Source organism: Natator depressus, chromosome 22, assembly GCF_965152275.1.
Source record: "Natator depressus isolate rNatDep1 chromosome 22, rNatDep2.hap1, whole genome shotgun sequence".
NCBI classification, from domain to species: domain Eukaryota; kingdom Metazoa; phylum Chordata; order Testudines; family Cheloniidae; genus Natator; species Natator depressus.
The window spans coordinates 13,556,797-13,583,633 of NC_134255.1; the positions used below are offsets into that span (position 1 = coordinate 13,556,797).

The 26,837-nt window shown below is 53.5% G+C and overlaps 2 protein-coding genes across 6 annotated transcripts; one reads left to right on the plus strand and one right to left on the minus strand.

Moving 5' to 3' along the window:
- The first annotated feature begins 8,902 nt into the window (after positions 1-8,902).
- DRC12 (dynein regulatory complex subunit 12 homolog) lies at positions 8,903-17,321 on the plus strand. 3 transcript variants are annotated; one of them, XM_074936820.1, is made up of 7 exons: positions 8,903-9,034; positions 10,141-10,221; positions 11,255-11,320; positions 12,620-12,739; positions 13,833-13,925; positions 14,903-15,033; positions 15,374-17,319. In XM_074936820.1, the coding sequence occupies exons 2-7, from the start codon at positions 10,155-10,157 to the stop codon at positions 15,500-15,502; spliced, it is 606 nt and encodes a 201-aa protein (XP_074792921.1). In that variant the 5' UTR covers positions 8,903-9,034; positions 10,141-10,154; the 3' UTR covers positions 15,503-17,319. The 3 variants fall into 3 exon arrangements, with proteins under 3 accessions (XP_074792921.1, XP_074792923.1, XP_074792922.1); XM_074936821.1 differs by lacking the exon at positions 8,903-9,034 and adding an exon at positions 9,398-9,445; XM_074936822.1 differs by lacking the exon at positions 13,833-13,925 and having other exon boundaries at positions 15,374-17,321.
- On the minus strand, positions 15,910-26,338 carry NHERF4 (NHERF family PDZ scaffold protein 4). Of its 3 annotated transcripts, XM_074936816.1 has the most exons (11): positions 26,276-26,338; positions 24,567-24,594; positions 23,689-23,753; positions 22,261-22,472; positions 21,470-21,656; positions 21,135-21,271; positions 20,223-20,427; positions 19,660-19,856; positions 19,192-19,395; positions 18,076-18,317; positions 15,911-16,851 (listed from the first exon to the last, which is right to left on the minus strand). In XM_074936816.1, the coding sequence occupies exons 1-10, from the start codon at positions 26,289-26,291 to the stop codon at positions 18,087-18,089; spliced, it is 1,482 nt and encodes a 493-aa protein (XP_074792917.1). In that variant the 5' UTR covers positions 26,292-26,338; the 3' UTR covers positions 15,911-16,851; positions 18,076-18,086. The 3 variants fall into 3 exon arrangements, with proteins under 3 accessions (XP_074792916.1, XP_074792917.1, XP_074792918.1); XM_074936815.1 differs by lacking the exon at positions 26,276-26,338 and having other exon boundaries at positions 15,910-16,851; positions 24,567-24,896; XM_074936817.1 differs by lacking the exon at positions 18,076-18,317 and having other exon boundaries at positions 15,913-16,851.
- Between the last annotated feature and the right edge of the window lie 499 nt (positions 26,339-26,837).

The following is a 26,837-nucleotide window of genomic DNA, read 5'->3' on the forward strand; positions in this document are numbered from 1 at the left end:
GGCGGGGGTCAGGGTGCCCCGCCCGCTGGCTCCGCGGGCGCCTGGCCGAGCCCCCCGGGCCGCTCCCTCCCCGGCCGGGCGGAGAGAACGGGACGGAGGAGGCGGCGGTTCCGCACTAGGAGCTGGGGCTACAGCGGGGACGCGCCTCGGTGCGGGGGGAGGGGGGGCGGAAGGAGGGCGCGCGCGACCCGGCCCCAAGAGGTTCGCAACGCCGCGTGCTGATTGGCTGCTGTGGGAGGGGCCCCGGCTCGCGCCCCCGGGAAGGAAGCACGCGCGCCAATTGGAGGCTGGGACGCAGCCCCGGCGCGCGCCCTCGCTAAGGAGGCACCCGCGCTGATTGGTTGTCCCGGACGGCCCGGCGCGCGCTTTGAGGGAAGGGCTCACTCCGCTACCGCCCGGGGGTGGGAGGGAGCGTCCCTCTCACAAGCCGCCCAGCCGGCAGCTCATTTGCCCTGACTCCGCCCCCATTTCCCGGTGCTTTGCGCTGCGCGTGCTCCCACCCGGCCGGCATGCGCACTGTGGCGGTAGAGGCCAAAAGGAGGCCATGATTAGTGTGGGCACGGGCCCGGAGGCGGGGGAGGGGAAAGAGGGAAGTGGGAGGGCTGGAGCTGGGGAGCGAGGCAGGGCAGCCTGGCCTGGGGAAGAGGGGCAGACTCCCCCTCGCACCGGGGAGGGGGAGTGTGCCCCTGTCCAGAGCCGGGGCACAGACCCCAGCGCGGTGGCCAGTTCCCCAGTGAGCTTCCACCAACCGGTTATTGAGTGTAACCTCCCTAGGCCCTGTGGCAGCCCCGCCAGGGAGTCGCAGGCGCTCTCTCCCCCACCCCGCATAGTCTCTTACCCCCCACCCAGCTGAGCCTGCCTTCGTGAGAGAGGGTCCTCTCACCAAGAACCAGAGCAATGCTCAGCTTACAGCCCGTCCTGAAGGGCCAGGCGCTTACCCCCGGTAAGTTGCACTTTAGCTCTCACACCCAAGACAATGCCTGTAGGCCGGGGTGCGGAAAGCCGCTGAACCAAACTGTAAACCCTGCCTATAATGGAAAGCACTTCAAGCCAGGGGGTGCAGCAGCACCCCTAATTCCAGCCCCTATGCTTGTAGCCAGTCCCATAATAAAGATTAATGAAGAAGGGAAAGGAAAACGAGAGATATTTACAAGGTTGAAGCAGGTTAAACATACACACTCCAATGAGTTACAACGTTAAGTTTCAAAATGTAATAGAAGCTTCTATAGTAAGCAAGCTCTACATTAGGACTAACCCAGCCTAAGCACCAGGAGTCTCTTGCTGATGGCTAAAAAATCTTGCCACCCAGATTCCAAGCAGCATAGAGATAGTTCCTTCTTGTTGGGGGGTTTTATCCTCCCATCCATTGCGCTCTGAGCTGCAAGCTCAGCTGACGAGAGGAATCCTCGTGCATGGCTCTTCACCAAGGGGAGGGCAAAACAACAAAGGTCTTTTATCCTCTGTATTGTCTCCCAATAGTTAATTTGCTGTTGATGGACCTTTCCTGTTGGGCAGGATGTAACATTTTCTGTTGGAGATCAGTACTTCACACTAGTTAATGTGTCTTTCCTGTCTGGTGATTTACACAGTCACAGAGGCTCCCAATACAACCACTCAGATATTACCTTACAATATGGGATAGAGATATTATAGTTAAGATTACGCCAGGCAGCAGCTAACAAACATTCCATAAAGCATAACCACTAAACACATTCTTATAATTCTAATAGCTGTTTTAACAATACTCATACGCAGTTGAGCCAGTCTGATTCCAACCAGATATTTGTCAGTGTTCAGTTGAGACCTGGGGATCTTAGCATCTGATCTGCCAACATCACAAATGCATTTTTTTAAAGGCAGGTTGAGATGTCACAGTTGTAAAACTAATGTGAAAGTTGGTGCCATTGCACCATAAGATTAAAGTTTAATTAACTATATCATCAGTTCTGTTTTTTTAAATAAATAAGTACTCCTCGTGGCTGGATCTCTTATTTGACTTTTACAAAAACAAGAGCCCTATTTAAGTACACAGAAATAGTATTTTCAAGAGTGCTTGAGTGACTTGGGAGCATAAGCCCTGTTGATTTTAAACTACAAACCCTGATGAAGGAGCATAACCTGGTCAGTGCATTTCAGCTTAGTTTTTCTGGGTAAGTTTAATACATTAGAAGGTGATGTTGGTTGCAAATATAGCCCAGGCTATTTGCTTATGTGGGAGTCTCACAGAGGTTAGAGGGCCCAGACTTGTCTTTTTCAGCACTGATGAGTATTTTAACTGTGAAACTTCTTAGTAGGAAGATACATTTATGTAAAACCTGAACTTGTATTAACAATTAGAAAAATGAAAGGAATAAGTATGAGACATCCATGTTAGCAATTTGACTACAAAGTGAGTGGAAAGTAGAGAACTAGCAACCTGTGAATAAAAACACTGATTTAAATTTGAAAATAATAATCCTGATTTTTATCCGCCCAGCCTGTGTGTGGGACACACCCCGTATCCTTGCAAGGGACAAATGGCTGACACACACACACCCCGGCCATGTAATGCACCTTTCACTCCATCACAGCGTCTCATGAGCCCCATATAACCAGCCACACTACCATGCAGTGACCTCAGGGGTGGAGGGCAGCAGTCAGCACATAGAACCCTACAGGCCAGGAGGAGGAGGGGAAATGTCAGCCAAGAACTCCACAGCAAATGCCCATCCTACCAAAAAGTGCTGCATGGGATCATTAATATCCATGCAGAGCAGAGAGAAGGCTTGCACTATTACAACCTGGTTCCCAATGCACCTGCTTCTGAAGTGGCTCCAACATCCGAACCTGCACATTCCCGGGAATCAGGGTTTATACCCTGATGCTTATGGCTGCAAGATATCCCCTCCCACTTATACTTGTGTTATGAAGGCAACAACCCAGAAAGGATTTGCTTGTTTTATTGTTGACCCCACCTCTCCCCCCATCTTCCTTTGTAGCAAGCAGAATTATTGTACAGACATAGCACCACAGCAGCATTTCCCTTTTTCAAAAAGCCAGGTTCCCTTTTCTTCAAATGGAGAATTTTCAGCGTAAATACGTAAAGAAAAGTCAGGAAATGGAGCAAGGAGATTCCAGTCTCTCACCGGGTGTGGGAAATGCAAGGCTTGCAGGTTCACTTTGCCTTGAGAAACTGTTGACTAGAGAAGCTGCTTCCTATTAAACTGAACCCGGGCCTTGAGGCCCCCAGGCGTTGCTGGTGTGTTTATCTCTGTCCATTCCTCTGTAAAGAATAAAGATCATGGTACCAGCATACTCAGCCATTCTTGTTAAAGTCATACACTTCCCTGATCTCATGAGAAAAGGACGACTTGTGGCACCTTAGAGACTAACCAATTTATTTGAGCATAAGCTTTCGTGAGCTACAGGTGCCACAAGTACTCCTTTTCTTTTTGCAAATACAGACTAACACGGCTGTTACTCTGATCTCATGAGGTTTCTCTCCCACCGCCACACGTTGTATAAGAATAGAAACTGGCCTTCAGCTGTTGACACTACTGACCCTGCATCTTCTGCAAACAGAAACCTTTATGACCACGCTTGGGTTTACCTTGTGACAAGCTGTAAAACACACATGTCCCAAGAGACCCTGGCTCCTCTTCTGACTCGTGCTGAACTTTGCTCCCACACAGAGTTCCCATGGGACTGCTTATGCTAGCAAAGTTAGGTAGGTCTGCAGGATCGGGATCGTCGTGCGTAATCCATAGTCCAAGGCAGTCAAACAGCTTTGCATCAGGCCCCTTTAGATTCACCCATCTTTGTGTAAATGTGTGAAGTCTGTCCTACTCCAGGTCAAGTTGTGACTACTTTAGTCCTATGTGTAAGCACTTATTAGGACAAGTGGTCCCAGTGAAGCTAATGAGATCACTCTTGTCACCAGAGGTTGGAGAGTTCATAGTATGGTCCTCACTGATATCACAAAATGTGTATCTTTACACTTAAACAGTAAGTGTAACATTTTAAACAAGAAATTAATAAATCCTGTGCTGGGTGCATGACTGAATTCCACAGAGAACAGACTCAGTGATTGCCTCCGCCCTGCCCCCCCATCCCATCAGGGAAACAGCACACAGGCCCGAGTCTCATCTCACAGCAGTTTTCTACCAGGGGGAAAAAACCCATAGAGTTTACTTCCACAGGGTTACCACTCCTGATTTGCAGCAGCACCACTGAGAATGAGAATCAAGCTAATTGCTTCCCAAACCTGTGTCCAAAGAATAAATCCTTCTGCAGCAAAAAAGCCAGCCATGGAGACATGGCTCCTGAGTGATGCCAGCGGTAATAAACACAGCCAGTTAATAAAGTGTTCTAAAACCAACATACTGGAGTCTGTCCCTGGTTTCTTTTAGGATGCTGTATTTCACAATGGCACTGAATTTCTCTGGAATTAATACATCTTCTTTCTTCATTCCCCCACCCCCTTCTGCAACAGGGCAGAGCAGGTTTGAATATGTGCAAAACAGAACTGAAAACACTCCAGGAAGATCGCAGAGGGAGTTATGAGGGAGAAAAGCCAAACTGGTAGAACGGTGACTTTTGGGCAGCATTGCAAGCAAGCAAAAATCATGAAATTAGCCAGAAGAAATCATGTGCTTGTTTTAAAAGTTGGGTTTTTTTCCTTTGCCTTCTGGTTTTTTGAACAGTAAGGGAGTGTTAGGGAGTGTTTTTCCTCCACAGCCACAAGGTCTAAAAGTTTCGTTTTTGTTTTTAAATAATAACGGAGAGTCTCACCAAAATAACATGACTCCACGAGCTGAGGCTTTAAGGGGGAAAGCCCACCAACTACTGCAAGCTGGGCAATGCCGGTTTTTACAACTTAGTTTGAATAAATAATTTATTTACATCCTAGTGCTTGCTTACATTAAATGGTGTCCTTTCTGGGGATGTGGGTCTCTTCTGTCTTTGTAAAGTCCACTTTTGGAGTGTTCTGAAAAAATGACTCAGAGCAGCACCTTCCTGTCTCCACTTGGAAATTCAATGATTCCATGGCAACGGTGGAAATGGCTTGCAAGTTAGCAGCGGCAGCAACTTCCCTGCAGGATAGAAAGGACGTGTACTGCTGCATAGTTTGTACAAGGGACGTGTTCAAGACACGCCGTCTCAGAGCACCCCTTCATGCCATAGTGTGAAATTGGAGTTCATATACCCCAGCTTCCCCACCACGCTCTTCAGCCTACTCCCACTGTAGGTGACTTGGCTCCAAAGGAGCCCCTCTGGAGAGACTAACCCCTTCCAGAGTAACAGAGTCCTTAGACAAAAGACAACAAAAAGCACAAAACAAAGGACTCTTTAGCCCAGCCTCCTGCCCTCTTCGTTACCAGCAGGGCTCAGCTGCAAAAGCCTCTCTTAGGGGTACCTGGGCTCTACCCCCACCCCTCCTACAAAGAGTTGCGGCAGGCTACAGTCCTCAGATAGCTCCTAGAGACTTTCTAACCCCATAGGCACAGTCTATCTACTCTCCTCCCCAGTCAGCCTCAGCTGCTAGGCTTTCCCCCCAGACCAACACCCCACACACATATAGCAGGGCAGTGCTACCTGAACAGGGTTGAGTGGCTGCAGCCCTCCTGGTTCTTAAAGGGGCAGGCCACCCTGTTACAGGACAGGTTACAACTTCCCTGCCATTTGGTTATATCACAACACTGTGTTGTGTGCCCACATTGTGTCGCCATTGCCTTATACCACAGTAATGTTTCACATGCATGCTCTGCATTGCCTTATCTTGCCACAGGTGTTGCATACGCATTGCGTGGTGGTGCACTGCTTATCCAGCAGCAGCATATTGTGCAATTCCTTCCACCAAACCTGGAGCTACAACGGTTTCATTGCCGTAAATGAAATTCCCCCTGCCCAGAAGATCAGCTCACGGTCTAAGCACCACTTCATTCTCATTAACCTCACGTTGACCTTCTGCTCTGGGGATGTTCATTCCTTGTAAAGATTCCATTTCATTCTTGATCTGATGCATTGTACCAACAGGCCAATGGACCGCTTTCAAACATTTCAGTTGCAGGGGGGGATATGCCAGCTAACCTCCTATAAATCAATGCACATTAACATGAAACTCACAAACTTTATTCCATTGCCCTTTGGGGGCTGGTAATTATTTCTGGAACAGGCAACTCCCTGCCTGGCTTTAATTACCTGGGAGAGTTTTCCTAAGGATTATACTGACCTCAAATATTTCCACATCAATTGAGTGCCATGTTCTTGAGGCTTTTCCCCTTAGATACTTATGCATTCTGGCTAATATTCAAACCCATGTGACCATCACAGGGTGTCAGGAGCAATCCAATGATGCCACCACTTCCCAGTGACAGAACTTGTGGGGGTTAGGCTCTCTTTGTTGGGCAAAACATAATGACCACTATGGACCTGATCCAAACCACGTTCAGATCCATGGAAAGACTCCTGTGGACTGGAATGGGTTTTAGATCTAACCCAAAGAGCCCAAACCCTGCAGACATTGAGTGACTGTGTTACTGACACATCTGCCTCTGGCATCATTCAGATCTCCAATAAGGGTCTTAACATTTAACCAGAATTAAAGTGAGGGTAAAGCTCTGTCACTGACCTACTTTGTGATCTTGGTCACTTAACTTATCCGTGCCTCAGTTTCCCCATTTGTAAAATAGCGGTCATGATGCTTGTAAAATGCTGGAGATCTACATCTGAAAAGGACTACATAAGCACTAGGTACAATTATTAAACTGCTGCAGTACTTTACAGTAGCATTCAATATACTGTCAATATATGTATTCATCCACTGTAAGTATTATTAACTATTGATATAGTGCCATGGATTTATACGGTGCTTTGGAGACATGGACTAATAAATGTTCCTTGCCCCAGAAAGCTTATGATGAAAGCTAAACAAGCCAAGACTCAGGGTACCAGTCTAGGAAAGGGAGGGTGAGAAGAGGCTACTCGTGACAAGGAGGAAAAGTCAATGGAAGGAGTATGTTTTAATGAGAATGGGGTCTGGCTGGAGAGAAGGGTGGAGCCTGTTCGAAGGGGCACTCCAGAAGGACAGAGGAGTGGTGAGTGGTGGATAGCTTTAGATACAATAGTTGGATTACATTCAATAGTTATCAGAGTAACGGCCGTGTTAGTCTGTATTCGCAAAAAGAAAAGGAGGACTTGTGGCACCTTAGAGACTAATCAATTTATTTGAGCATAAGCTTTCCTGAGCTACAGCTCAGTTCATCCGATGAAGTCTCTAAGGTGCCACAAGTATTCAATAGATAGGGTCTAGTTTCTTTCTCAGTTAGACCGCTGTAAATCAGGCGTTACTCCACTGACGTGAATGGAGTTACACTGATACAAAATCAGTGTGAGATCAGAATATATTGGGCCAGATCCTCAACAAGTGAAAAACCATCAGCGCCGCTGGGCCATTCTACAGCAGCTGGGGATCTGGCCCATTGGTTAGACAGAGCCAAGGCCTGAATTCTGATCTCACCCTGGCTTTACCCTGATGTAACTCCATTCACATCCATGGAGTTACTCTGCTTGACACCGATGTACGAGAGAGGAGAGCTAGGCCCTTTATGCGTAAAACCAAGACAAGCAGATTGGAAGGCACCTAGAGGGTGGGAGGAAATGAGCTCAGAGATGGAGTGTTCCTGCATTCTCTGGGGCAGTGACTACGCTGCGGCTCAGGGGACACTGCCAAAAGTAATACATCCAGAGTTAACAAATGTGGGGCTCAGTCCTGAAGCCCCACCTCAGGCAAAACTCCTGTGATTTCAAACCAGAGTAAAGGCTTGGGTTTTGACCTATTGAGGGTAATACACTTACAGCCAGACTCTCAGGCAGCATAAGTACGCCTAGCTCTTACTCCAGCCAAAGAACTGGCTCAGATTGCATCGAACTTTGTATCTTCTAAGTGTGCCATGGACATTAATGAACCCTCACGCTTCCCCTGGGTGATAATGACTTTGATCCTCATTTGACACATGGAGAAACTGTAGAAAGGGGAAGTGACCTGACCAAGGTAGAGAGGGGAAGTGACCTGACCGAGGCCATATTGCACCAAAAGCAAAGCACGTTCACCTCTTTTGGAACCACACTCCTGGGTGCAATGCTGTGTTTACGTGTAAGACCTAAAGCAAGTGCCACCACCTTTAGCACAAGAATGATCAGTTTGAATAAAAAATCCCTCTAGGCTTTGATATTAGGGCCGTTCCTCTTTGTGGCTTTCAAGGTCTGTTTCCTTTCTGGTCTAGAGGATTTGGCTGTATTCCATTAATGTTGTTGCACAATATTGCTCTGAGATTTCTGCAGTCACTAAAGGCCCCAAGAGCCGTGGGCCAATGCTGCACGTTGAACTGTAGAAAGTGTTTCAGTGATCACTCTGGTTACAGTGTGTATGGTAACACCCATTGTTTCATGTTCTCTATGTATATAAATCTCCCCACTGTATTCTCCACTGAATGCATCCGATGACGTGAGCAGTAACTCACGAAAGCTTATGCTCAAATAAATTTGTTAGTCTCTAAGGTGCCACAAGTCCTCCTTTTCTTTTTGTAGAAAGTGTGTGTGTGAGGGAGACTGAGCGAGCGTGACTGTGCATTCGTGTGACGATGCATGTCACGGTATGCCGTTGTTGGACTGTTTGTATGCGTGTGCGAGACACAGAGCGACACTGTGTTTGCCATGTCTTCTCCCATTTTACCGCCCTAGCTGTAAAGAACACATTTTCTCTGACTGCTCACAGGCAGCCTGGCTGCAAATCTGCCAGTTCCTGATTGTGCTTGAACCCTCCTGCTGGAGTCCATCTCTGCCAAGCTTCCCTTAGTCACCATAGCAGCAAATGGGCCTGCTGCCTAGCAATGTAAAGCCCATGTATTGCACTGCCAGGATAGGCTCCCAGCCACCAAGTCACTGGTTCTCCTCACCGCTGATAGGCTTGCCCAGTGCTACTCACACAGGGTTGGTTACATTTCCTGTTGGATAACTGCGGCATATCAAGAAATAATAAGCTCTTCACTTCCAGGTATTCAGGGGGAGTAAATTGTATCTTGAGCAGAAATTACTGTTTAAAAGCCTTTTTCCCTTTGGAGCTCCACTGAGATCTACGAAATCAAAAATAGAAGCAAAATACTGATGCTTTTAAGGCAGCAAATGGAAAAAGTGGTTGTGTGTGACGAGCAGGAGGAGTGGATTCTAACGGTTAGAGCCAGGGTCTAGGAGTCAGGACTCTAATTTTAGTCCAGACTGATTTCCTTTGCGGCCCAACATGAGTCACTGCCCTTGTCTGTGTCTCCATTGGCCCCAGCTTATAGCAAGTAGTTTGAGATCTGCAGCTGAAGGGTGTTGCAGCACTGCAGAGAGACCACTGTGGGCTGCGAGGAGCTGGGGAGGCCACATTTGTGGAAGCTGCACAATCTAAAGTTTTCAACTGAATGTGTGTAACAGAGCTTGGGCTGAGCTCTAAGGGCTGGATTCCAAGCTGTGTTACAGCAGTGTAGATCTGGAATATATCCATTGACTTCAGTGGAGTTATTTAAGTTTACACAAGAGAGATCAGAATCAGAGCCTAAAAGTGGGATGAAAGAGAACTGAACTTCCTTGGAGCCAGTGCACTGGGGCTGAGAGCTGGGATAATTACACTGATACAATGAGCTGGGGGGGTGAATGCAGAGATAATTGCTCTGGAGCAAATTCCTGCGTCTAGCGGTAGGACTGTTGTACTGGTTCCCTACCCTGGCTCTGAGTGCTAGATTAGTTGCACTGCAGAAGGAACATCAGCTACCCGCTCTGTAATTGCCTCTTTTAACCAGTGCAGAATGGTCAACGGACAGTTACTTTTCCTTTATTTTGAGTAGCCTTTTAGCTGTTCCTAGCCCCCCATTCCCACGCCCTGGGGGGTGCAGCCTGGGCTCAGGGTGCATGCTGTGGTCCCGCCATGCCTGGATCCCAGGCACAACGTACATTTAAGTTTGTGTATCTTAGAGCACAGGACTTGCCAGATTGGATCGCTTCTCTAGCCCACTACCGCAGCTCCAACAGTGGCCAGCACAGACAGTTCTGCCCTGAGCTGCCCTTGGGGAAGACCGCGGAGCACAGGCGTTAATAGGCCTTGTCAATTTCTATTTGCAGAAAAATCGCAAACAATGGCCCCCAGGAACAGAGGGAAAGGGAAGAAAGGAGGGAAACAGAAGAAAAAGAAGAATGAGGCAGGTGAGTGTGGAGGCCCCCATGCAGTCCAGGAGATTCCCCCATCCCTGTTTCTGTCCCCATTTCTCCCACTCCCAGGGCCAGAGGCTGGCTTTGCCGCAGGCTCCAGGAAGCTCAAGCTGGGAATGCTGTTGATGGAATGTGTCAGTCCCCAGGGGGACAACAGCACTAGTGCTGTCTCATCCTCTCTCCCCCTGCGCCCTCGCTGTTGCAGCTGCTCCTACATTCTGATGAGAAACAGAAGGGCCTTTCCTAAGTGGTTTAATAACCTCCCAAGCAAGACGGAAGCTAGGAATCAAAGAGAGTGGCCCTCCCAGGCCCCTACTTCTCCCCCTGGGCCTTTAAAATGGAACCATATGGCATGGTGTGGTAGGGACAGGATGCTGGAAGACTGCTAGGCACGCATTTTTGGAGGGAGCTCCTCAGCACTTATACGTCCAGGAGACGCTGCTTTAGCCAATGTCCGTGAAATACAGCCCCCGGTTCCGGGGGAAATGTTCTGGGTAATCCCAGGCATGCCACAAGGGGAGTATCGCAGACACATTCCTATCCAAAAGGGACACAGGAACGGTTAGAGCGTTGCTCTGGCTTGCTCCCAATTGGTGGCCCAGGGGATGGTTCACAGGCCCTGGTTCCTACACTGAGGCAAGTCTGATTCAAATGCAAAACTGCTCCTCACTTTCACATGGCAGGAGGGTAGGTGAGTGCTATGGGCCAGATTGTCCAAAGAGCACCCTCCTGCAGGGTGCGGGTCAGGCTCTCGACGTTTTGAGAATCTGGCCCTAAGCATCATAGCAGGAGTCACTGGGGGCTGAGCCCTGTCGAAAATCTGGCCCTTATTTAGATGCCTAAATGGGAGTGGAGATCTTTAGAAAATCTGGCCCTGTTTGTTGTTACTGAGCCCTTGAAAATCCAGCTGCAGGGTGGGTGAGGAGCCAGGATTCCAGGCCCGTGCATGGCCATGCTTACCTGGAGCTTATCTCATCCTCTGCATCAGATCAGCAATACCATTCTCTTTTTTGCTCGCTTGCTGCAGAAAATGAAGTGGAGGAGAAATACAGGAAAGCAGTCCTGGAGGTCGACATCCTGAAAGAGCACCTGGGTAAAAGCCTCATCTCTTTCCTCGGGACATGTGTCCTGCTACACCAGGGACTGGTAACAGGTGGAGGATAGGACTGAGGGGAGTTTTCTCCCTTCAGAGGGGAGACAACTGCTGGGAGCCACCAAGTTTCCCGTATGGGATCAATCACTATCCCCCTGCAGAAGTGTCTGCTTTCATAGTAATGAGCCCAGTGCTGCTTTCAGTTACACCAATGTAAATCAGCAATAACTCCAGCGAGGTCAGTGAGTTCTGCCATTGTACGTGAGAACAGAGTCAGGCCCATTGGTTTATATCTCTCCAGCCCCTTTCAACTTGAAGGCCTTCCAAACTGTTTTATAGGTTATGCCTAGGAGTCCCTCCCGCACCCCTGGAATGCAGCCACCCCTGGAACCCAGCCGCTGTTTCATGAGGTGCAGTGATGCTGTGCAACAGCTTAGGACAGGAAGTGAAAAAAAATACCCCATTGCTATTGAAACTGCAAGGGAGAACTTCAGGGAAGCAGCACGTACTTGGCCAAGGGTAATTAACCATGGGAACAACTTACCAAGGGTTGCGGTGGCTGCTTTTCCTTCACCAGAATTTTAGAAAAACGCCCAGTCTTGATTTACAAAAGATGTGCTCCAGTTCAAAACAGGGAAGTCGTATGGCCCATCTAGCCAGAAGCTCAGATGTGGTGATCACAGTGGGCCCTGCTGGCCTTAGAGTCAATGAACGAATCTGTGAATTTGGCCAAGCAATCAGGGTTAGTAACCTGGGCCCAGATCCTCGGAGGTATTTAAGTGCCTAACTCCCATTGAAATCAGTGGACGTTACGTGCTTAAATTCCTTTGAGGATCTGAGCCCTAGTGCTTGGGAGAAGTGCACGGGCCCGTTGATGACCACAGGTGGTCAGGACCTTGGTTCTCCATCAGTGCTGGAAGATGGCATGTCCAGCAGTACAGTGCCTCCCTCTCCCCATGACGTTGTGATCACAACTGGTACCTTGCACTGAATCACCACCATCCCAGGCAGCTCCAGAGGGCTCCAATGCAAGTGCTGTGAAGTTCAGCTCATGACCATTAGCAGTGGCCCCCTGAGCACGAGGCACGGAAGACGGTAGAGAAGTGCCAGGTATTGTGGCCCGTTGTACTCCCTATGGAGCCAGTCCTGCTCTCACATGGAAGTGCGTAGGTGTGTCCCTTCCCCAAATTCACAGACTCCAGGGGCAACGTTGCCGGGTAGCCGCCTGGGGGCAGCACGTCAGGGGAGGGGAGTAGGTTCCAGCCTCTCTGTTGAGCTATGCATCTCCGTGCCCGGCAGCCCTCCGGAGGGACGTGGCCAGGCAGGTGAAGGCTGACAGTGAAGGACTCAAGCAGAGGCTGCTGGAGCTGGAGCGGGAGCTGGAGATGTCACGGGACGACAAGAAAGACATTTACGAAGGTGAGGGGCTGGGGCGCTATTGCCTAATGCTTGTGGGGTGTGGCATCCTCCTGCTTTAAGAGGGAACCCCTCCATGCTTCTTCAGCACCGCCTGGTGGGGAAGTGGCTGGGAGATGATAGCGGGCGGCTGCAGCTGGCTGCTGGCCGAAGCTTGAGGGCTGCCTGAACCCCTAACGTTCCTCCTAGGCAGGCAGAGGCAGCTGCAGCCAAAAGCCATGTGCTCCATTCCCTCCAGACCAGTGGGTGCCCCTCAATTGTCCCAGAGGAATGGAACACAACTGGGCTTGTGGACACACTGCCGTTGCTCCCTCATAGCCCTCCCTACGTGGGGCTGCATTGTCCCTTGGAGGCTCCTCACATCCCACTCCACCCATCCCCACAGAGCAGCACCTCCCTGGTTCTATTGGGCCGTACGCACGCTGCGAGCCGGGGGCAGATGTGCCCCCAGCTGCGGACTCAAGAGCCTTAACCTTTGTCCCGAGGTCTGGAATCTGGGCTCCCCTCATGTGGAAGGCCTCCACTGGCCTTTCCCATTAGCAAACGCTTCCCTCTTCAACAGCTCTAAGCCCTGCCAGGGCCTTTTCTTGAAGGTAAAGCTCAGCCAGTGGTGTGGGGTCTGAGCAGTATATAAACCCTACGCTGCTTTGGCTCCCTGCAGCTGGGCTTATGGGCAAAATTCCCCTCTGGGGCTCTCTTCTGCACATACAGCCCTCCTGCCCTTTAGTGCTGGTGGGAGGGGTCTCCCACAAGGAGGCCCTCTGCAGGGCAGGGCAGGGAGGGACAGATGGTTCAGTGGTTAACCTGAGTCCTGGGTTCAGTCCCCTGCTTTGCCACAGCCCACCTGTGCAACCGTGGGCCTGTCCCTTAGTCTCTCTGTGCCTCGGTTCCCCACCCCCAAAATGGGGTAATAGCCCTGCCCTGCCTCCCGGGGTGAGGATCGAAACATTACAGAAGGGAGATAGTGATGGGTTCCGAGAAGAGCCTATGACAGACAGGAGGGGAGCATGCCCGCTGGGTTGCATTTTTGTATCTCTCGAAGAGTCACCATGTTTGGCACCTTCCTCTCCCCACCCTTGTGCCCCTGGCCACTCAGAGATGATCCGGCAGTACCAGGAGCTCCAGCAGCAGACAGAGACCCGCATACAGCAACTGGAGACTGAGATGAAGCAGCTCCAGGAGCAGCTCGGTAGGACAGCCTGACACTCAGGGATGGAGGGAGGTGACCCAGGCCGGTAGGGCGGTTCATGGCCATGTTTCTGCCCCCCAGGAAGCGGGGATGTGCGCGCTGGCCAGCAGGGAATTTCTGAGACACGTTGTCACCTGCTGAATGGCAATTCTGGGAATGTGCTTCTCTCTGGGACCAGCAGCATTTCCCCTGCAGGTTTAGTGGGGCCCTTGGAATCCAGGCTGGGACCTCTTCCGTCCAAAGGGAACGCTAAACAGTGGGATCCCATCTTTGATCTTGTAGTCTGGGCGCCTCTCAGCCCTGCACTCTCCGCCAACACCACTGTGACAAGATCTCTTCCTCCCCAACCCCTCACAGCCCCTGCAGCGCTAGGAGAGCGAGGGGATTCTGCTCCGCCTCATGCAGCAGCCGTAGGGAAATCCCGCATGCAGAATCCACCTTCCCCGCTGGGCTCTCTGCTCAAGCACCTTCTGCTGCAGTCAGATAGCAATGGAGCTGTTGGTGGTGTGGTTCCTGGGGAGCCCCTTCCTCCCTGCCCAAAACTCCCCCCCTCCTCCCTGCCCAAAACTGTCTCATGCCACTTCCCCTCCCCTTTTGGGAAAAGCCTCTCAACCCCTTCCCAAGGTGTGCTCTGGTCTCAATGCTGCTGGACCCCACGTGGGTGAACTTCTCACCCCTTGGCTGGTTCTGGTGCTGTTTAAGGGATGGCCTCTCTCCATACATTGCAAAGAATTTGATGCTGATGCCCAGCACCCTGTACCCGGGGCAGAGGGCACTTTGTCATTGACACAATCGCTGTGGTGCATTTACCTGCTCGTCTGCCCTCAAGGTCAGGCCAGCCCCAGCTCCAGTCCTGATTCTTCACCTCCTACCCAGGCCCCGGTGCTGGGCTCTGCTGCCTGCCATCCCCTGCAGCTATTCAACATTCCCACTCCACTGCCCTCCTCCTCTCACTCCCTGGTGTCTCTCTCTGGCAGCAACTTGCCGTGAGGCTATCCAGCAGGCCTGGGCGGAGAGAGAGCAGGTGCTGGGGGAGAAGGACCGGACCATTGCAGAGCTGCAGGGCAAAATCGATGCCATGGAGTCAGAGTATGAAAAGATCCTGCACGTAAGTCGCTGTGCCAGGGATCTGGCGCCATGCCTGTGGGGTGGGCGAGCCCTGTCGGAGCAGGCCATGGGGTGGGCTGGAAGAATCTTCCTCTTCTTAGAGGAACCTGCCAGCCCTGCTCCACAAAGCTGGGGGTCCTATCTCCAATTAACCAGAGACACAGAGCGAAGAGTGGCTACCTGCTGGTATCTACTCTGTGTGTTCCCAGGGTGCCCCCCACTGCAGCATCTAGGCACCCAGTTCCAGAGCCTCCCCACTAGGCCCCTAACAGCCTGACCCAGAGGAGGCCCCCCCTTAGCGGCTGTTCTTCACCTGTTGCTTCTCTGCTCTCTCCCTCCAGGGCAGCCTAGACCGAGTCCTTTCCAAGCTGGCAGCCGCCCAGGGCTGCTGGGAGAAGGAAGCCACGGCCATGCACACGGAGCAGAAGGAGAGACTGCGAGAGTTCGGGCTCAATCCCCTGGAGATCTAGGGCCCTGGTTTATGCTGGGGAAAGGGGCCGTGTGGACGCCCCATCGTGGCCAAGCACTAACCCCCCAGCAGTGGCAGCTGCAATGGGTTGCCTTGCAGGGCTAGCAGGTATTCTCCTAACTGTGGGAAGGACCTGGATCAACAGCCCTGGAGACTGGTGTCCTCTTGCCCCAGGGCAGCTCTCTCAACACCAGGCCCAGCTCACCTTGGCCTGGGGCCCCCCAGCTAGCAGTGAGAGAACAGTTCAGTCTCCATGCCCCCTTTGGTCCTTGGCTTCTCTGCTGAGAACGGCCCTTCCCGCTCTCCCTCCCCATCCTGCTCCTTCCCAGAGAGTCCCACCAGGTTCACTGCTTCTCAGACCAGCTTAGGTAATTTTTTAAAATTGTTTTAATTGTGTAAAATAAGAATAAGAGGAGGAAGTGGGAGCCAGCTCCTGTACAGCAGGAGGGATGGACGGCAGCTGCGGGGTAGGGCTTGCAGAAGGGAAGGTTGCGGGGAGGGGGGTCTATGCGTGGCACAATACAAGGGGCCAGATCCTCATCTAGTTGGGAACTTACACCATGGGGGTCAGGCACCAGGAAAAGGGAGTAACTGTTTGGGGCCCTGCCCCCTGCGTGCCATGCAACTGCTGACCCCACTGCCTTTCCTCCCCCAGATAATTCTTCATTCTTAACAGAGAGCCCGGTCCATTGCACCCCTTCCTCCCCAGTCCATGTGCCACAACCTCTCAGCAGGCACGGTTTTATTGCCCCTAACCTCAGCGTCTCTCCAATCTATAGAGCTGGGGAGATTAACTTGTAAAAGCCACAATTAGGACCCAATACAGCAACTTTACTGTCTCCAAACCTCCATGCCTTGTTGCAGCGCCCCAAGGTACAGCTCCTTGGCAGAGACAGTGCTATCAGCAAAAGGGGTGAAGAGACAAGATTGTCCTTCCGTTACACATGGTGCCACTGTGTCTGTTAATAAAAAGTCGGTGTGAAGCCTCAGCCAGGTGGGTGATTGGTTTCCCTTAGGTGCAGGCCCCTGAACCTCCTTATTTCACTGACCTCACCTGTTCTGGTCCCTGCTCCCACACTGGGCCAGCCCTTAATCTCTGAGACCAATCACAGGAGAAGTGGCAGCTTTAAAGTCCCAAGATCAGCTGATTGGTGTAGCAGCTCACCAGGAAATAAAATCAAGGGAAGAATCAAAGTGCAAGTTATTGTGCGTGCAAAATCGCATGTCCAGGGCTGATCTGGGCCATGGTTTGAAGCCGCTCCAGAGCTGGGATTGCGCTGAGCCCACAGGTCCAGCACAGAGTGGCTAGAATGACTGGCTCCGTCCCTTCCAGTCCTCACACCGTGGCTCCTGCGTGGAACGGAGAAGGGTCAGTACCAGTCACTTACATGGCCCTTCTGGAGACCCTGAGCATAGGGGCTGTCCAAAGGGAGAGAGGGGAAGCAGCAGAGATCGGGGTTCCAGGTGACATGTGGTACAGGGAAGAGGTTCTTAGAATTATAGCACCACCTGCACGGAGGCTTCTCCCGCTTTGTTCTCACCTGCCCCATCTCAGTTTGCAGGGGTGGGTCAAATACAGTTTGGTTACTCCTCTGTCACCCCTGGGATTCCCCCCATCCAGGCATGCCCCGCATGTGACTTGGGGGCCAGATAGCAAGACAGGGACTCTGATCTCCATCTAATAACCATGTAAATCCAGAGCAACAGAAGATAATGGAGTGACTCTAGATTTACACTAGGGGCTAGGAGCAAATTCACTTGGTGTTCCTGGCCCAGATTCTGCTCCCATTTACCATGGTGTAAGTTGGAGTAACTACACTGACACTGAATGCATCTGATGAAGTGAGCTGTAGCTCACGAAAGCTTATGCTCAAATAAATTGGTTTGTCTCTAAGGTGCCACAAGTACTCCTTTTCTTTTTGTGAATACAGACTAACACGGCTGCTACTCTGAAAACTAACTTTTAGGCAGTTACAGCCAGGCAACAGAGCAGAGTCTGGCCTGTTGCATTTGTTCTGACTAACGAGTCACTGATGAGCTGGAGGGAGGCCAGAGAGGAGCAAGCAATGAAAAAACATCCCAGGTGCGGAGGGAAGAGCTCGGCTGTTGAGAGCTCCTGCCACGGGAAGGGCACAAACGCCTTGCAGGGAGAAGAGTTAGCGAGCCCTGGGCCCAGAGAAGCGACAGAGGCCTTATCTGCACTGAGGTTTTAGCCCTGGGTGTAGCTGGTGCAGACATGAGTCACACCAGTGCAGGGCCATTTGTGGCACTCCAGCTCTGTCAGTGGCTACAGGCCCCAGGGCAGGGAAGCCCCAAGGAAAGGAAAGTGGAACATTAGGAAGGAACACCCCTGGAATCATCTCCCAGCAGGCAGGGGAGGGAGCCCCACTGCTTGAGACCAAACCCCACAGCAAACCATTCTGGCCTGGCTCTTGGGCCTGCCTAGGCTAATATGACTCCCTGCTCTGGCTTCTCTGTGGAGTCTTGACCACAGGTGAATGCACTGGCAGGGCGATGTGGAGCCTGGGGCAATACATAGAAGGCAGGAGCCAGGCCAGCCTTATTCACATTCACCTGCCTAGAACTCAACAGGGCCTCGGCCCTGGCAGCAGCATCTCCGTGATAGCGAGGCCCATCTCCCTGTAGCTCCTGAGCACCTCCTGCTCCACCACCAGCAACGTCAGCTGTTGGCCACTCTCCTTTATCCTCCCCAGCACCTCTTTGTAGCTCTCCTGCTCCATGTTGCTCCCGTTGACCTCAATCACCACGTCCCCCTCCTTCAGGCCTGCTCCCTTCCCGGCGCTGCCCCCGGCCACCTGGGAGACAGCAGCCATGCCGCTCAGGAAATACTCAGCCTTCACCGCCCCTCCGACTTCTCAGACGTGCAATCCAATGGGCAGGCCATAGAGCTGGGTCAGAGACCCTTGATGCTGACCATGCTCCGTGGGTGAGGCAGAGGGAGTCACTGGTTCTCCCTGCCTTGGAATATGGCAGGCGGGCTGCCTCAGCATTGTCCAACCACCAGCATGGGGTGTTGTCTGTTCAGGGCCTCCTATGCCTATTGTCCAGGGCAGGCAAGCTGTACTGCAGCCCCGGGCTCTGGGTGGCCCCATTTTTCCAGCTAACCCTTCTAATAACCGTACTAGGTGGTTCTGCCCAGTGCCAACCAGCTGAGAATCCCACAGCACTTTACACACGGCCACATGGGCGAGTTAGTGAATGCAATGGGACTAGAAGCCAGGAGTCCTGGTTCCCAGCCCCCTGCTGTAACTACTCCCCTCCCAGAGCTAGGAAGAGAACCCAGGAGTCCTGGCTCCCAGTCTCCAGATCTGCTATAACTCCTGACTCCATTCCCCTCCCAGAACTGGGAAGAGAACCCAGGTGTCCTGACCCCCACCCCCCACCTCCACCAAACATTGCCTCCAGCTGGCAATGAAATCAGTGGTGGCGAGGCAGCTCAGGATGCCAGGCATGGACAGCCAGGGACACAGAGAAGCCTGTTCCCTGCTCAGTCTCTGCCTTGGGGGAGAGGGGTGCTGGGCAGGGAGTCTGAGTCCTGTGAGCTACCCATGCCAGAGTACAGTGCCATCTGGAGCCTCTAGCTCAGGCTCCGTGTGTGAGGGTCAGAAGCTGACCGAGATTGTTTGGCCCACCCTTGGCACTGAGGTGAGGAGCATCGAGGGGAGTTACCTGTGTGATAAAGACCCCTGGCTTGTCAGTGATGGTCTGCAGCTGGAATCCGTACCCTTCCGGCCCCATGTCCAGGTGGCAGAGGCGGGGCGTGCCAGTGGGCGTGCCGTTTCGCTGAGGCATGCTGGGATGAGATCCTGGGGCCGTGTGAGTGCCCGATGAAGGGTGCCCATCTTCACAGAACAGTAGTGGGGACAGCACCATCTGGAAAACCAAGCAGGCTGAGCCTCACAGCTCCTGGGGCCCTGAGCCAGAGGAGAGCATCCCTGAGGCGGGAGGTCAGCTTTGCCAAGGCCTCTATCTCGACATCCCACATGGCCATGGGCATATAGTGACCCAGCACTGAATGGCAGGGGGTGCCCGGGGAGGAATTCCTGTGGGGCTGTTGCCCCCAAAGAGGGCAGGGTTGGCATCTCTCCCTGCTGCCCACCAGCCCTCACACTGCGCCGCGATCCTGCTGGGACGTACCGAGCTGAAGAATTTGTCTCCATCCGGATCAATGACCAGCAACGTCACCTGGTTGCCGCTAGCGCGGATCATGTCCACCACCTCCTGGTGGCACAGCCCCTCCACACCCTCACCGTTCACGGCCAGGAGCCGGTCTCCATCCCTCATCCCTGCCCTGTCGGCTGGCAGCCCGGTATCCATCTCACACAGGAACTGGCCTGCACGTGTGGGGGACGGACCCAGAGAGAGAGGAAGAAAAAAGAAAGATGGAGAGGAGAGAAAAGGAAAACTGTGAGTGTGAGAGAGAGAAGTTAAAATTTCTTTCCTGACAGGGTCCATACAGTGGGGATGGCCCCCTCCAGCTAATGCATTGATCCTCATCGCCAGGGGACGATTAGGGACAATATCCCCCTTTTACAGATGGGTAAACTGAGGCAAATGGGTGACCTTGGGCAAGTCCCTAAGAAGTCAGGGTCAGCATCAGGAACAGAACTCATTAGCTCTGGGCTCCCAGGCCTGTGCTCAGGCCTCTACCTCTACGATACGCACCGATAGCCCTAGCTCCCCATCCCAGGCCGCCTTACCCATCCTCCCTGAGCTGCCCCTCTCTTCCTTCAGCAGGAACCCGTAGCCATCTGGACCTTTCACCATGTGCAGTTTCCTGGCCTTGAAGGGCAGCGTGGTGGCATCGGCCATGGCAGCTATGACCCTGACACCCTGAAGCCGGTAGAACTCCTCCGACTTGGCATCTATCACCAGCAGGGTCACTTTGCTGCCACTCTGCTTGAGCTGGCTCCGAAAGAAACACATGCGCACAGAGAGCCACGTGGGCCTGGTTAGAATCAGCACCGGGCCCCCTGACACCCTCCCGCAGGGCATAGGCCATGGAATAGCCTGGAGACCAGGGGCAGGGATGGACAGTCATAGGCATCATGCCTTTACCACACACATCAGTGGAGCCAGAACTCAGGACACGGAGTGTGGAGAGAACTGGGCATTGACCTGGTGGGGCATCTCCAGGGTGAAGGGCCCTGTGTCCCCAGGGAACTGTCCACTACCATCTCCTGAGTGTGGCGCCAGAAGGTGACTGGATCTGTGACTTTGGACAGACAGACGCTGCCAGCCTTACATGAGGCGTGATTGTGAGGGGGAGAGGGGGAGAGAAGAGGATGAAGGCTGTGGGGGAGGGACAGGCAGATGAAGAGGGAAAGCGGGGACAGGAGGACAGAGAGGTGAAGGAAGGACAGAGGGACAGTGACTGAGGAATGGTGAGTTGGAGTGGATAGGCAGACGAAGGGGGCCTGATGCAGGTCAGAGAGGTGTTCAGTGATGAGTGGGTGGGAGGGAAGGAAATGGGATCTAGTAAGGCAAAAGGCAGCAAGTGTCTAACAGACATATTCCAAGGACATGAGGGGAGATTCAGGCCAATCTGCGACCTGGTGGCCCCCCACCCTGGGGAACAGCCTGGCAGTGGGACGGTAGGCCTGGGCCTGTACCTTCCTGGTGAGCCGTGCATAAGTGTAGTTCCTCACACTGGCCCCGTTCAGTTCGAGCAGCCAGGAGTCAGAGGGGACACCCGCTTTATCCGCTGGGCTGTCGCTCGTCACGGACAGCCGGAACGTGCCCTTCACACCTGCATGGAGAGCAGAACAAAGGGATAGTGCTAGCAAGCCCAGCCACCACGGGGAAGCGCCCTGCGCCGGGAGGCCCAGCTGGCCCTGCCGTGGGTAAGCACTCCGCGCCAGGAGGCCCGGTTGGCCCTGCCGTGGGGAAGTGGGTAGAGGAATACACACACAGGAAGCACTGGCAGGGTTTTGATGTTTTCTTTTACCTTCTGGAGCTGAAACCCTGAAGCCAAAGCCACTTTTGTCCTTCACGACATGGCAGAGCCGCGGCCTGGTGTGGCCTGGCAGCAGCTCTGCCAGGTTCTTGTCGAGGGCTTTTGCAACTTCGTAGGCATTGCCATCCAGGACTGCGACAGTGACCTGGTTACCGCTGGCCTTGATCTTCTGCGCCACCTGCAAGAGAACCCAGGCATATGGGCCCAGGGCCAGGGGGGCTCCAGACACAGGGCTTGGGAGGGATGTCGTGCTGGCAGAAGGTACTAAATCGACAGTCCTGGAGACTCTAGTCCTCTGTTTGGCCACAGGACAGGAAGAACCTGGGCTGCAGCAGAGCAAGCTTCCCAACCCTGCCCTGCCATGTGACTCGCCCCTGCTCGGACAGAGAAGGGGGCTCTACAGTCATGGCCTGCTCATGCTTTGGGCTAATGCTGCCGGCAAGGGGCCAGGTGGAGCGGTTGTTTCCGGACTGTGGACATTAGGAATTGAGCTGAGGCCCAGCAAACTCATTTCACGGGATCCACCCAACCGCCCGTGGGACACTGACTTGAACCAAAGCCTAGATCCCAATACACTGGAGCTCCAGGGGAGTTTGGTTTTGGAGCCAGATGTTATGGCTCAGGCCCATGCCAGGTCTCTGCTGGCTCCTACCATGGACAATCAGAAGGGTACAGTGTGGGGCAGCCATGACATGACAGTTCATCCCCCGTTAACCAGGCTGAGCTGATGATGCTAGTCAGAGACCTCGTCGCTCAGCCCTGCCCACCAGCCCACGGCTTACCCTAAAGTGATCCATGTTGTCCACGTATTCACCGTTCACCTCCAGGATCCGGTCCCCGTCCTGCAGGCCCCTACGCTGGGCCATCCCCCCGCAGGCAACCTGCCGGATGATGTGCCCCTTGTACCCCACTTCCTCACGTAGGCAGAACCCGAAGCTCTCCCCATCGCCCTTGGTCAGCAGGTAGAATCGTGGCTTCCCTGCGTCTTCTGTATCTGAAGGAGAACAGAGCCTGTGAGTGCCACGTGGTACCCAGGCTGCCACTGTGGAGGGGGACATAGGTAGGCAGCATGTGGGGAATCAGTAAGCGTGTAGAGATATTAATGAACTGGGGTAACCTCCCCCCCGCCCCCGCCATGCACCACACCCTCTGGGGAGCCTCAGTCATTCAGGTTTGCCACAGAGAGGCAGGATTCTGCCTCCTCCTGGCCAGGTGGGATTCTAGTCTCTGCACCATCTCATTGCCAGGCCTGCTCAGTCTTGTACCAGCTGGATGCTCACGTGCCTGTGTGTGTACCGGTCTGTGTCTTTGTGCATCTGTCCCAGGCACTTCTGCATATTCATATCATATGGATAGTGTCCACTTTTGGCTGTGCACCTGCACAGGAGCATCCTGAAGTCCCAGTGTGCCTGGGCTCATCTGTACTCAGGACACATCCGTGTGCATACACATGTCCACCTGTGCTTATGCACCTGCCTGGGTTGCTGTGTACATGCAGACACATACGTGTGTCATGTGTCTGCGCACATACCTATTCGTGTCACACTGTGGGTGCATATGCACCCATATGCGCCTATGCACCTGTGTACCTCCCTGCATGTGAATGCACATCCCGCTGCACTTGCATGTGATTGCCTCCCAGCAGGGACTTTTCCCCTGTCTGGTTTCACCTCATTCTTTTATACATGGGGAGAGGGTTATTGGGGTCAGGTCTCCCTCGGTTTGGTTTTGCCAGAAGCAAAGAAGAGACTCACTGAACCTCTCCCCCAACAAAAAGACAGCGGCAAAGAGACTGCATGCAAGCTGGCCTCCGTCCAGGTCTCTGCCCCCCCTTACAGAGGGGCGTGGGTGCAGTGCAGGCAAGGGTCTCCAATCCAAGTCGGGAGGTGGGGGGAGGGAAGGGGCTGTTGGCAGCTCTCTCAGACACGAGGGCTCAGGACGGGGGCCTTCTCCTTCTACACGGAATTGAAGTGCCCAAGAAGCATCAGTTATGAACAGTTTTGGTCACTTATGCAGCTGCAAGATCACATGCTGGTGGGTGGTCTCACTCTACAGGTCATGTCTGCCCCACCCTACTCCTCACACAAACACAGAACCCAGCCTGGCCCTGGAGGGGCGGGGGGATGCTGCTGAGCCTAGTTTCTTCTAAGTCAGTTTGCTCTTGAAGAGGAACAACCCCAACCCGCAGCAAGCCCAGGGCTGCCGCTTACCAGAGTCCTCTGCCAGTGATAGGGCTGGGTTATCAATCCCGTCTTTGGGGTTGAATTCAAATTTCCTGAAACAATAAGAGAAGAATCTACAGCAATAGATAAGAGAAGTCAATCTACAGCAGCCAGACCCACTGGGCTCCACTCCAGCTCGGTGTGCCGTGACATCGCACCCCAGCCACATGGGCCGCAGCTGGCCTGGGCACCTGCTGCAGGGAATCCCAGCCCTATCCTGTTGGGAGCCCAAAAATGTTAGGGGGGCAGGCAGAAGGGGGCTGTATTTGCTGTCTCCTTCCTTGGGAGAATCTTGCCCAAAGGCTCCAGTGTTCATATAGAAATGGAGGGGAGGGAGAGGGACCTGAATGGGACACTGGAAGGCAAGGCCATGGGAGGCTTCAGGGTATGAGATGACCATGTCAGGGGTCAGGAAGGAATCTCCTCACACCCCTGCCATACAGCATGGCACAACCAGCCAGGTGCTGTACTGCCTTTCCTTGTAGCATCAAATATTGGCTACAGCCAGAGGCAGCAGACCAGGAGTCCAGTCCTGCATGGGAAGCACTATCTTCCTACTGCAATGGGTGTCTGGCGTGTCTGGACACCACCTCCCTCTGAATCTGAACTGCTCAGCTGTGTGTGCTGGCCCCCATACTGCTAACAGCTAAGGGAGATTCTCCTTTGGCCTGAGATTTTGGAGCAAGGTGGGGGTCCCCACTGTGCCCGAGAAGTTCCCAAGAGCCCACAAGAACTGTGAAGTCCCACATGCCCATGGATTTGTCACACTCCCACACACAGGCACAGGAAGTAATTGGCATGGGACCAGGAAGGCACCCGTAGGATACCAGCAAAACCCAAGTATACAGGAGTAGCTCAGCACTTACAGGGTTAACTCCTTGGTATCCTCAAGCCCTGCGAAAGAAAAGGCTCTGAGGTTAGACCATCTCTCTAGTAGCCCTGACATTGCATTGTGCAGGCGCACAGCTCACCTCACCTGGGCTGCATTCACATGCCCACCCCCTGCCTGGGGCTAGCAGACCCTGCCCCAGCACATGCCCCAAAGCACTGCCATGCGCTCACCGAGGCGGGGGCCCCCACAGGGACACCGACCCAGCCTCTTGTGGCTGGTCCCCTTCCAGGGACTGTAAGCAGAGCCCAGACTAGATGGGCACAAACACAGATCAGCAGCCTCCTTTCCTACAGGCGGGACCCAGTGAACATTCCAGGTGGATGGCAGTTCCTGTGTTTGTCAGGAGGGGAGGGAGCCTTGTCCTTGTGCACCGTAGTGCCCACTTCTTGCCCACATGAGGGGGATGCCCCGGAGATGCACTTGTGTACAAGCACACACAGCACAACACAGCTTTGGTACATCCACCTCCACTCTCAACCAGGTGAGAGAGGGGGAGAGGCAGCTGGAGACCCAGTGAATCAGATGCATTTTGGAGGACCACAGCCTCCTGAGCCCCAGCTCTCTGCTGTGGAGCCAACTGTGTGTGCCTACAGGGGGAGGGGGAAGGAGTCAGGGGCATGTGTGAACACTTCCCTCCCACCCCCTGCAAGGTTTGTGCATTTGCTCAAAGTTGCATAGGCCCTGGAGCCAGTGGGGAAGAGGGGGTTAAGCAGCATTCCTCTCTGCTAAATCAGTATTGCTCCCGCTACAAGGTCCCAACGCCACTGAAATTTGACCGGGCCACCCCTCCATCCAGACTGTCCAGACAGAGGGGCAGGGGGTGCTGTACTGCCTTCCACTGTAGCATCAAATATTACTCCCCTGTGCCCCTATGGCACAGCGGGGGGAGTGCCAAGAATGTGACTTCTGGCAGCCCTGGATCATGCATTGTGTGGGTAAGAGAGCGGGGATACGGAAGGAGACCTGGGGCCTCTGCGGGTGGAGGGGCTGGAATTTGACCCCCCAATCCTGCCCCAAGAAATAGCTGGCATGGTGCCACCACTCTCTGGCTAACTGAGGCTCAGTGCAGGGAGTCCAGCCAGCAGGGAGGCAGCTCTGGGGGTGCAGTCCAGACCCGTTCTCGCCAGTGGCACGTATCTCTGCGTTTCTGAGCAGGAGAGTGCACCTCACAGCCTTCACCTCCACTTAACTAGGTACTTAGTACCCAGCCCAACCTGGCCTGCTGCTGCAGAAACCTGGCCACGGAGAGCAAGGGAGGAACGAGACAAGGCCTGAGCTGCAGTGCTCACAGCCAGGGACACACTGTCCTCAGGGTCAGGACTGGGCTTTTAGGGAGGCAGAACGAGAGGGCAATGGGGCTTAGGGAAAGGGCAGAGAGTAACTCCTCAGGGATAATGCCCTTGGCCCCCAAAATACAAGCCACACAGAAAGCCAGCCCTAGAGAACCCACAATCCCATGGAACTGGGGGGCTGCCTAGAACTCCCAAATGAAGGGTTGTCTGTCTCTCCGGATGTCATCAGGACCTTCCCAAGAACTCCTGCAGCCACCCAACCCCACTCCCAGCACCTGGAGAGTGAAGAAAGCCACGGGCCCCTGGTTGCGTGTGTGGGGTAGGTTCCTCAGAATCAACCCCCTTTCCCCCCAGCTGCTTCCCAGCCCTGCCATAAGCCTCAGCTACTTACTTTGCTTTTGCTTCATGGCTGTGGCGAAGGTGCAAGGTACAGGGTGAAGTGGCAGGTGAAGCTGGTGTCCCCGCCTCCTCCAAGACTGCACCGGTTTAATATTTAAACAAGACAAGAGTCTTCCCCTGCGCCCATGAGTATCAGCAAGAGAGAACAGCTCCCCTCGGCTGACCCCTCCAGGTCACACCTCAGCCAGCCCAGCAGTAGGGGGCCATGGGGTGAATGGACTTGGCCACAGTCACGCAGCAAGTCAGTGGCAGAGCTGGGAATGGAACCCAGGAGTTCAGGCTCTCAGCCCCAACACCCCCCCTGCCCCCCCTAACTTCTCAGGACACAAAAAGAAGCTGGGAATCCGGGCTGCCTAGTTCAGGCTTGTCTCTCAGTCTCCCTGGCCCATTCAATCCTTGCCCTCTGCTGAGGATGTCAATGGTGGTTGGTGGGTTCTATGGATCAGCACTGGGACCCCCCAGATCCAGTTCACACAGGGCACCAGCCAGCCATCCAGAGGAATGACTCTAGTCACTGTGGTCCCAGGCCAGCGCGGAGAGAGGACCCTGGAGGG

Bases quoted from the DNA above. Each gene is read 5' to 3' on its own strand.
- NHERF4 (XM_074936815.1), bottom strand. From the start codon at position 24,646: ATGTCAGGGCTACTAGAGAGATGGTCTAACCTCAGAGCCTTTTCTTTC. The intron at 20,428-21,134 runs GTACAGGCCCAG...TTTCGGAGCCAG, and splicing joins ATGCACGGCTCACCAGGAAG to CTCAAGCAGAGTGGCAGCAA. The intron at 18,318-19,191 runs GTAACTCCCCTC...GCTGTCTCCCAG, and splicing joins CAGGGGTCTTTATCACACAG to GTGGCCGGGGGCAGCGCCGG.
- DRC12 (XM_074936820.1), top strand. From the start codon at position 10,155: ATGGCCCCCAGGAACAGAGGGAAAGGGAAGAAAGGAGGGAAACAGAAG. The intron at 10,222-11,254 runs GTGAGTGTGGAG...CGCTTGCTGCAG, and splicing joins GAAAAAGAAGAATGAGGCAG to AAAATGAAGTGGAGGAGAAA. The intron at 11,321-12,619 runs GTAAAAGCCTCA...CGTGCCCGGCAG, and splicing joins CATCCTGAAAGAGCACCTGG to CCCTCCGGAGGGACGTGGCC.